This window comes from Aulonocara sp. 'chitande type north' Nkhata Bay, linkage group LG18 (assembly GCF_057382095.1).
Source record: "Aulonocara sp. 'chitande type north' Nkhata Bay isolate Kocher_YH1m ecotype deep benthic linkage group LG18, A_spYH_male_GT1.1, whole genome shotgun sequence".
Classification (NCBI taxonomy): Eukaryota; Metazoa; Chordata; class Actinopteri; order Cichliformes; family Cichlidae; genus Aulonocara; species Aulonocara sp. 'chitande type north' Nkhata Bay.
The window spans coordinates 20,071,929-20,082,409 of NC_141361.1; the positions used below are offsets into that span (position 1 = coordinate 20,071,929).

At 42.3% G+C, this 10,481-nt stretch overlaps 1 protein-coding gene across 1 annotated transcript; it reads right to left on the minus strand.

Moving 5' to 3' along the window:
* Positions 1–2,842: 2,842 nt before the first annotated feature.
* On the minus strand, positions 2,843–10,144 carry tfa (transferrin-a). The gene is made up of 17 exons (XM_086273477.1): positions 9,993–10,144; positions 9,751–9,902; positions 8,957–9,059; positions 8,632–8,823; positions 7,699–7,828; positions 7,547–7,602; positions 7,006–7,178; positions 6,746–6,899; positions 6,495–6,658; positions 6,307–6,403; positions 6,190–6,210; positions 5,434–5,598; positions 5,069–5,219; positions 4,675–4,742; positions 4,408–4,589; positions 3,303–3,495; positions 2,843–3,179 (listed from the first exon to the last, which is right to left on the minus strand). The coding sequence occupies exons 1-17, from the start codon at positions 10,030–10,032 to the stop codon at positions 3,136–3,138; spliced, it is 2,085 nt and encodes a 694-aa protein (XP_086129603.1). The 5' UTR covers positions 10,033–10,144; the 3' UTR covers positions 2,843–3,135.
* Positions 10,145–10,481: the final 337 nt, after the last annotated feature.

Sequence of the window (10,481 nt, forward strand, 5' to 3'; positions counted from 1 at the left end):
ACTAAGTTGTGTCAAATAGGAGTCATATTCCAAAGCTCCTTTTCCCATGTTTAGGTTAATCCAACCATGTGTTTGTTCACCAGCCAAGTGTTAACAGGGGTTTCCAGAACATGCCAACCTGCTGTGAAGTCTCTATGATGGAACAGCTTCACATTGTTCATGCCACAGGATTTTGATTTGAATGTAAATTATCCAAAAGTCTTCAAAGTATCCAAAAAGCAGATGGTGCCACATTGTCTGTGCGATTCACTCAAACAGATTTTCCTCAAATTATGTTTATTTATTCATTTGCCTGCGAAGCCTGTGGAAATGCAGCTCAGCTGACTACCACGGTTAGAAACTGTACATCCATGTGCTTAAATATAGACTGGTAACAATTTGAAGGTAGCTAGTGAAATCACATTTTAATAAAATGTAGTCTACAGTTATACTTATTGTATTATAATTGTATAATGTACATTACCGGTACTGACAGTCATTCTGCTACATGTTTTTTCACCTAATGTTTCATTATTATTGAATGCACCTTCAGACAGCAGCTCTTTAAACCTGCACTCGAGCCAGTGACTCAGTGTTTTTGGTACTTGCAGTAGAGCAGAAGAGGAGGGCCTTCAAATCCAGAGACAAAGAGGAGTTGAAAAGTTGAAAAGGAGTTGAAAAGGGTGCAGAGAGAGCTGAGGGGACTGATAAGGAATGGGAAGGAGAGCTACAGGCAGAAGATGGAGAACCAGCTTCAGCAAAACAACGTTGGTGAAGTCTGGAGAGGCCTCAGAACCATCTCGGGCCACAAACAGCAGAACTCTCTGCCTGGGAGGGATGTGAGATGGGCAAATGAACTGAATCATTTCTTCAACAGATTTGATTCAGCCATGAGGCAGTCTGCAACATCGGCTGCAGACTCACCCACCCCCACTGCTGCTGCTCCACCTCAGACACTTCACACCTCCTCTACTCACCCTGCTCACTCCCCCCCACCCCCAACAACAGCATCCAATACACACTCAACACAAGGCTCCAGCCTGTCTCTCTCAACCACCCAGGTTAGGAGGGAACTGAGGAGGATTAATGGCAAGAAGGCAGCGGGTCCAGATGGCATCAGCTCGAGGGTCGTCAGGTCCTGCGCGGACCAACTGTGTGGGGTGATGGAGCACCTCTTCAACCTGAGCCTGAGGTTGGGAAGAGTCCCACAGCTCTGGAAAACCTCCTGTGTTGTACCAGTGCCAAAGACTTCACGCCCCAAGGACCTCAACAGCTACAGGCCGGTGGCTCTGACATCCCACCTGATGAAGACCCTGGAGCGGTTGGTCCTGGCTCAGCTTCGGCGCCTAACAAGCTCATCACTGGACCCACTTCAGTTTGCCTACCAGCCTGGCATTGGAGCGGATGATGCCGTCATTCACCTCCTACATCGTTCCCTCGCTCACCTGGAGACCGCTGGGAGCACTGTGAGAATCATGTTCTTTGATTTCTCCAGTGCCTTCAACACCATTCTTCCCTCGGTTCTGAAGGACAAGCTGGTGAACTCTGGAGTGGACCATCACCTCACTACCTGGATCCTGGACTACCTCACCGACCGACCACAGTATGTGAGGACTCAGGGCTGTGTGTCGGACAGGGTCGTCTGCAGTACGGGGGCCCCACAGGGAACGGTTCTGGCTCCGTTCCTCTTCACCATCTACACTGCAGACTTCTCCCACAATTCCACCCAGTGCTTCCTGCAGAAGTTCTCTGATGACTCTGCAATAGTCGGCCTCATCACTGATGGGGACGACAAGGAGTATAGAGGACTGACCCAAGACTTTGTGGACTGGTGCCAGCTGAACTACCTCCAGATCAATGCCAGTAAAACCAAGGAACTGGTGGTAGACTTCCGCAGGCACAAGCATTCTCCACTGCAACCACTGAACATCCAAGGTATGGACATTGAGGCTGTGGACAGCTACAGGTACCTTGGTGTTCATCTGAACAATAGACTGGACTGGACTCATAACTCAGAGTCCAGTCCAGGAAAGGGCAGAGCAGGCTGTACCTGCTGCGGAGACTCAGGTCGTTTGGAGTGGAGGGCCCACTCCTGAAGACCTTCTATGACTCTGTTGTGGCTTCTGCTATCTTTTATGGCGTGGTCTGCTGGGGCGGCAGCATCTCTGCTGGGGACAGGAAGAGACTGAACAGGGTGATCCGAAGGGCCAGCTCTGTTCTAGGATGCCCTCTGGACCCAGTGGAGGTGGTGAGTGACAGGAGAACGGCGGCTAAGCTGTCATCCCTGATGGACAACATCTCCCACCCCATGCAGCAGACTGTGACAGCACTGAGCAGCTCCTTCAGTGGGAGACTGCGGCACCCACGGTGTGGGACGGAGAGATTTCGCAGGTCTTTCCTCCCCACTGCTGTCAGACTCCATAATAAAGACTTTAACTGATCAAGCACACACATCCATACATATGCAATAATACTAAGTGCAATAATCCTTTCTGTCATTGTTGTATTTTTACTCAGTTGTATATAGTATTTGTATTTGTATTCTATTTTTATCTTATTGTATATTTATTTTATTTTATTCTACTGTATATAGTATTTTATTTTATTCTATTCTGTACAGTTGTGTACTGTATTTATTCTTATTGTATTCTAATTTTTGCCTCATAACTTTTGCACTGTCCACTTCCTGCTGTGACAAAACAAATTTCCCACGTGTGGGACTAATAAAGGTTATCTTATCTTATCTTATCTTAAATGTGATAATATTGTCTTTTCTTTTTTGTTCTTTTGGTAACAATCATTAAGGGAGAAGATCAGATAAAACACCATCAGCGTTGTCAGAAATTGTGCTTTCACCGTGAAAGAGCATTGAAATGTCTTTATTTGAGAAAAGTCAGTCGTGTGTTAACAAAACATAGTTGATCTAGTGACAAATGCAGTGTAACATGCTGTTTCAGCAGCATAAAAATAGCTATATGTGGAGATGATCGTTTCACATATTGTTGATTGGCAGGACTGATGATATTTGGTGTCAATTGTGCTTCTAAAAACAAGTCTATAGTAAGATCAGAAGAGGAGACAGGAGAAACACTATGTTTGGGTAAGTGCAGGAAGTAAGTGGGTAAGATGGCTGAATCACTGTGTTGTACATCTCCATTAGCCTTGCTGGCAGGTATGGAATGTGCAAGATTTTTCCAGATCTGTTGGGAAGAGAGGCAAACAAAAACAATTGGAGAATGTCGAGTATGAATGTTATTTTATCTGGTACAAGATGGTACAAAAGTAACATTTAAATGCTAAGTAATTTCTGCAGTAGTACAAACCTGGAGTAGTTTCGCTGCAATGTCTCACTGCCTTCATGGCCTCCATGTAAGGATTTCCCAAAAACTGCTCATAGGTTGTTCCCAGTGGTACCTCCTGGAGACACTTAGTGGAGTCCTTGAAGAGGAGGTTCTTTCCATTTTCTGACTGGAACATTCTGAATGAAGGATCGGTTCCGGTGTTTCCAAATCTGGCCTAAGAACACAATTTAGGTTTGAAGCAGTTATTTAGTTTAGATTTCTATTACACTGGTTACTTTACTCATTGAAACCGACAGAATGTGGAAAAACAGAAGTCATCATAACTTTTGTAACTATTGGTTTTTGAAATGCCAAGGTCCCCCCCACTTGAGATCAAGTGCAAGTACAGTCATATCAAAAAGAAAGTTTTCACAGGACTCTATGCAGTTGTGACAAACTAAGTACACTCCATGATTCAGTAGCAAGTAGAATCAACTTTGGGAGCAGTAACTTGAAGTGTTTGTGCCACGTTGCTGTGAAAGAAGCCCAAATCAACACCCCTCCACCACCAGTTTCTACTAGGTGTTTGTGCGAATATGTTTGATTTTCAACAAACGTGGTCCTGTACATTAAGGCCAGACGTTTCCACTTTGGTCTCGTCCGCCCAGAGAACATTGTTCCAGAAGTCTCTTGGTTTGTTCAGATGCAACTCTGCAAATATATATAGCTGTCCTGCTATGTTCTCTGTAGAGAGAAGCGGCTTTTTCTTTCCAAACAAGCCACATTTGCTCAGTATTTTTCTAATTCTGCTGTCATAAGCTTTAACTTGTTAACTGAGGCCTGTAGAGTCTTAGATGTAGCCCCTACAAAGGGACAATGTTAAAGTTGTCAGAGTTAATTGGCAACTATTTGGAAAAATCGGTTAAAAATTCATTGTTGTGCTCAAAACAGAATGCCAAACAAACTGTATGCAGCTTCTGTAATGAAAGGATGCTTCTCTATTTCAGACTCAGCATCTGTGTCGGCTAGAGAAGTTGAACCTTGATGTCAGATTTTTGCACTGGGAATTCAGTGCTTTGAAACAACAACAATTTTATTTTAAGCTCTTATTTCATTTCAAGTAGCTATCTTAGACTTTATCACAAACCTGCTGTTCCTGAAGGATGCGGACCACCTTACTGTGGCTTTCTGGGCGCGTCACCACAGCGTGTGCAGGCACCTGAGCCAAGTTACAAGTGGCATATTCACTGATCTCCACTGGTCCTTTCCCAGGGCAGATGAGCTGGTAATCAGAAGATCTCAGATTACGAGCCCAGTCTGGACCGTTACCTTCGATAAAGAGAGGTGGAATAAAGTTTAGAAGCTGTTGTAATGTCATCGGAGCAGGTAGTGCAGATCAGTGCAGTCCTCTTACCATTGCTGTTTTCTGTCACAATTGTGTGTTTAATGAAGGCAACATCACCACCACCCTCAACCAGACACCTGTAATGATATGCCATACATCATGACTTTGGAGACAAAGAGTGAAGTTGGGGGTAAATGGCTAACCAATTAAAAATTACACCTTATCACTGCTAAAGTTCACAAAAATTTTAAAAACGATTAAAAAGTTCTGGTTTTAGGAGGAAAACATGCTTCAGCTCTTGACACATTCTTGGCTGTTTACAAAAGAAATATATAAGAAAAAAAAAAACATAACAGTAGCTGGCAAGATTGAGCAAGATTGTTTTCCTCTGCTTCCCGTCTCTTTGCTAACTTTCTCCTTATACACAAACTTGTATGCGATGCCATTCTGTTTCTTGCTGTACCTAAAGGCTCCAGCATAACCGTAGTACTTCTCATCAGCGCTGGCTTTGCATTTGGCCTGGTCTCCCACAGCTTTACCGCTGCCGACGCACAGAGAACAGAACGGAGAGTTGGGCTCTGCTCCGGGGGCACAGCCACTACTGAAGAACTTGGCTGATGAGAAGAAGAGATGCAGAAAGAGTTCCACAATCAGCAAACCTCTCTTTTGTCAAGGTTAATGGAAGATTGTGGCTTTTGTTTAAATACAGATTCATCACGTGAGTCATCTAAACAAACTTTTTTAGAAAAAGGGGAGTTGCATGATTTCTGTGGGTGGCTTTAAATTTCTTTCTGTTGGTAAAAGAAGGAGAAGCTTGCAGTCACTCACTGAAGTCACAGTCATGTTCTGTTTTGTAGATTTGACCCATGGGGATGTTCCAGCCAGCAGTTCTGCCGATTCCTGTGTGGCAAGACTTCTTGCCCTTCAGAGTGTCCCAGGTCACCCCTGAACCCTTCTTTACCACAGCAACAGCATAGTATGAGGAGGATGTGACTGAGAGTGGATACGGGAAGTAGAGGTAGACATTTCAGATGATTCAACTGCAGAGAGACATTCATATAAATCTACTCTGTTTGTCACTGATTAATTTGAAATTAATCCACTTTTTAAAGGTCATCTTTCATTATAATGGTGGACACTTACAAAGCCGGAGCCACTAAAATTTTAAACAATGTACAAGCAATACCTTTGAGCTAAATGCTAGGTCTCCAGATTTATGTAAATGCTCAATTTGGGGATTTATTTAGTATTGTTTTTTTAATCTTGGTTGTTTGTAATGCCATAAAGAGACTATATCCTTAATATATAATGAAGACAAGCTCCATCCACCTGTTGTTCAAAGCTTCAGAAGTTTCAGAGGATAAACTAATAAATAAGGATTCCTTGAACTGGTTGTTCATATAAAGCTAGTTAAATTATAGTTGTAGTAGTAGAGTGGTAGAGTCCAAGGATAAAAATACAAATCTGGTCATCAGCACAACAGGTCATTGAAGTTGTGTTACAATTAAAATAATGCACTTCGAGACTTTTTAAAAAATTTGTCCATATCATAAAAAGAAGAGGAAAAAGATGAAAGTTTACTACCATCAGAGCGGCTGCACAACTCTGTGAGAGGAGACAAAATGAACAAATATTACTCATAAAAAAGTTGAAATAAGACACAGGATTGTGTGTGTGTTATTTCTTCTTCTTGTTATCTACCTTGCACATACTGCTCCACCATGACAGGAACCAGGCCACACTTTCCAGCCGTAAACACCTGACCTCCATCCACGGCCACTGCGTCGGCCTCTTTACGCTGCGGGGCGATTCAAAGCAGAGATGAATGTCACAGAGTGGAGACAAAAAATAATAAATTAACAGATTTTGATATTTCCTCCAGAGTTTACCATAATCTTCTTCAGGCACTCTTCAACTGTAGGGGCGCTCTGGCATTCAATGGAGGTGGTGTCCCCAGACACACTGCTGATGCTCCACGTGTCACACTTTGCGGTCTCAGCATGGCCCACAGCACACCATCTGATGGCAGGGGATGCATCGTCTGATGCCTGCTCTAGAGAGGGAAGAAAGACTTAGACATAAGCCAGACTGACACCTGACTAACAATTGCGTTTCTGCCTGTCTTGCTTGTGTTCTTTACCTTTTTTAAGGGAATGGACGATGCTCATGTAGTTCGCACCCAGATACAGGAAGGAGTCTGTGTTTGGGGGCACCCTCAAGAGCCTCACTGTTGAATCTTTGAACATCAGGTTCTTGGCGGGTGCGTAGGCTTCAGATGAGAAGAGGTTAAAGCTCTGAAAAGGCAGCAAGTGAGATGATTCATTAGGAAAGCAATGAGGCTGCTGAAACACAAGGAATCAGAATACGCTGAAATTAGATGTTATTCAGTGTACTTCCTACGTGGTCAGTCTGAACTTGGTCAAGGCTCTGCCAGATCAAGTCGGCCAGCTGTGGATCCTTGCGAGTAACAACAGCGTGAGCTGGCACTCTGGCTAGGGAGCAGACTTTATAGTTGTCAATAGGTGCTCTGGTGTTGTCCTTGCACAGCAGCTCGTACGATGGCTTATCCGATTCTGGAAGTGTGATATGACACAGGTTTTACATCAGTGTTTTTCACAGTTATCCTTTCCCATATTTTGTAGAAGTTTCAGGGCGTTTAAGACGATTTTAATCAATGGAGAAAATGACATTCTTGGTCAACGTGATTGCTCTGAAATTTGCTTTGAAATTCTGCTCAACTTGTCCTTGACTTGTGCAGTGTGCAACAGTTGTATTTGTATGTCATGCATGTTCATCAGGTCCCCTCTTGTCCCTGTCGCTTTTCAAAATGAAACTTTTAATCTTGGTAAAGCTTTTTTTTTTTGATAAATAAAACCTGACAATGCTATGATTCAGTGCTTCTTTACATGTTAGAATGGATAAAGGTTGTTGTGATACTGACCTGGCACAGTGAGATGCTTCACAAAAGCCACATCTCCAGCTCCCTCCACCAAACACCTGTCACAAAAGTCATATTATTACAGATAAAAGGTTTGGCTAAATGTGTAGACGTTTATGTTCACTAATGAGAAGCATTAAAAAGTGGACACTGACTGAAAGGCTCCATTGTAGTCATAGTAAGGCTCCCTCTGGGACCTGGAGCAGTCTCCCTTGCACAGTTCACACAGCTTGCTGCCTCTTGCTGCCCCAGGGGCACAGCTGGCATGGAAGAAGGTGCTCACAGCTGCATAACAAAAAACAAGGCCAGGGTCATAATTTAGAAAAGAAAACCAAAACACTGACAATAGAGCCAGAGTGTCACCACTGTCTCCCTTTAAAGACAAATATGAAAGTTCCCATATGCATTTTTATCATTTAGAAGTTTCATATTATACTGTGTGTGCAGAGTTTGCATCCCCTTGCATGGGATACTGCATACACCAGTTTCTTTCATGTTAGGTTAATTGTCAAACTGACCATATGTACGAATGTGAGTGTGGGTGGTTTTCCTGTCTTTTCCTGGCCCCTAACAGACTGGCAACCTTTCACGCCTCTCACCCTGAGAGCCAGGCTCCAGCCCGTGTGATCTGGAATTGGTTAAGAAGAAGATGGATGGATATTGATTTGTTCAACTGTCTAACAGGCCTAACTAGTCTAAACAGACTAGTTTTTGAACTTCAGTAAATTATATTTAACAAAAGGAAGTGTTATAAGTGATAAGAAGTGCTGACAGGCACAGGATTTTATAATCCCTGGGCAGAAGCCAGGTCTCTCTTGGAAATGACATTTTTAATCTCAATGAGATTTTTTTCCCTGGTTAAATAAAGGACTAATAAAAAAAGAAGCTAGGTAGCCTCTGTCTGTTTCTACTTTTCCTGTAGTTTTGATCCCGTCAATAAATTCTTGTCAGTAAAGCAAATAAGTGTGTTTAATTGTTTCTCAGGTGTCCAGTTTCTCATAAAAAGGTCTGATCTTATTGTCCTTTGACCATACATGCACTAAAACTGTCAAATGTTATTAGCTAACCAGAAACAAAAAGTCCTTTACCCTCCTCCAGAGGTTTGTCTTCAATGCCACCCCACTCAATAACATTCATGGTCACCAGAGATCCTATGGGAATGTTCCAGCCTGCAGATTTCCCCAAACCAGTGTGACATGATTTCTTCCCCCTGAGATCTCTGAAGCCAAATCCAGTGTTCTTCTTTGCCACAGCAACAGCATAGTAGCAGGTGTCCGTACCTGAATGAATGAAAAAAAAAAATGGATATAATATTATTGAAACAGCTAAATCACATTCAAATAAAACGCTAAACATGTTCTTGCTTGAGCTTATTTCATTAGGCTACTAACGACAGCTGATGACTAGACATACCGGCGCCATAGTCCTCAGCAATAATGGGATGGAGGTCATAGTTGTTCAAGCCAGCAGTGTAAATGTCCCCACCATCCACAGTAATGGCATCTGCTTCACCAGCCTGCCGGAGAGTATTTGCTGTATGACTGAGGTCAAGTCATTTTTACATAGAATTTCACTGGATAAGTTGAAGGCATTGGTAGTTTTTCCCCCACATTAAATACTTAAAAGGGGGGGGGAGTTATTCATCCTCAGCAAACATGATGCAATCATTTTGAGTAAAGTGAGTAAAGCTGAAATATATAAAATCAAATGTTTATTTAATGAGCTAAATAATCATCAAGGAAAATGTGCTTGGTATAAACTGAATCCATGCCAATCAAATAAATTTTATTTGACAAGCTTCCATTAAATGTAACATTTAAATTGTATTTATGTAACCAAATGAAATTGAATATTTAGATACAATTGAAATAGTTAAAGTCAAATCATTTGGTTCGGATTTTATTTTTTTATTTTTTAACTCGACTCTATTTTTCTAGAACACTCCACAGCAGATACAGTTAGTTTATCTTTACTTTAGATATGTTTTAGTAGTAGTTCGAGTATGAACCTACTCGAAGAAAGTGAAGAAAAAAAAACAATAAAATGAAGTCATTACATTCACTTATTTTTATTTAAGTAACATTTCAGAATAAGCCGAGCACTGTGAAGCACTTCAGTTACATTGCGTTTATAACAACTGCCCTGGTCAAAGTCTATTATTGAGTATTTGTGGTTAATTTGGTGCTCTGGATGTAAAAAGCGCTCACCTTAATGGCAATAATGCACTCGAGGGTGTTTTCTTTTTTCACACAGGAGAACGCAGGAGCCGCAGCGGCGAGATCTAAACATTTACGCAATTCTTGGTCCGACTTGACGCACCATTTCACCTTCTGAGAGCCGGGTCGGGCGAACGCGCTGGCTGTTAAAACACATGGATGTCAGTTTGGATTGAAAATGTGATGTCATGTGTGTGATTAAATATAGTAGTGCGGGGCTGAAAAGCTTTTACCGAGCAGTCCGAGCAGCGCCACTAGGAGGAGGGGCTTCATGTTGGGCGGTGGGGTCTCCGGATCAGCAGAGCAGAGAGACTGGGAGGCTGCTCGGGCTTTTATAGCAAACCTGAGTGGACCGGGACAAAAGATAAAAATGCCAGAGTTTGCTCAGGTTTCCTAATGTGTGCGCATGTGGGGGCGCACGTGTGTACTTTAGTGTGCAAAAGACAGAGATTAGGTTTCATGGACAATCTGAAATTACCACATAATACGAAATAACATTTAGTCATCTGAAACAGTTTGTTTGCACAATTTGAAATCAGAAATATTTAGAGATGAGCATATTTAGGATACACGTGCAGGACCAAAAATCTTTGTTTTCAGGTGGGTTAAAGGTTTGGTCAGAGGACAAAACATTCTGCAGCACAGAGTCTAAACTACATTTAAGAGTAAAAAAACAAAACAATAACAAAAACCCCTGGAGTTTTTACTGCAGTAAAGCATTC

Excerpts from the sequence above, each read along its gene's own strand:
- tfa (XM_086273477.1), bottom strand. The coding sequence starts at position 10,032 with ATGAAGCCCCTCCTCCTAGTGGCGCTGCTCGGACTGCTCG. Across the intron at positions 9,903-9,992 it reads GGCGCTGCTCGGACTGCTCG|CCAGCGCGTTCGCCCGACCC; the intron begins GTAAAAGCTTTT and ends GTGTTTTAACAG. Across the intron at positions 5,599-6,189 it reads GTTGTGCAGCCGCTCTGATG|TCACATCCTCCTCATACTAT; the intron begins GTAGTAAACTTT and ends ATCCACTCTCAG.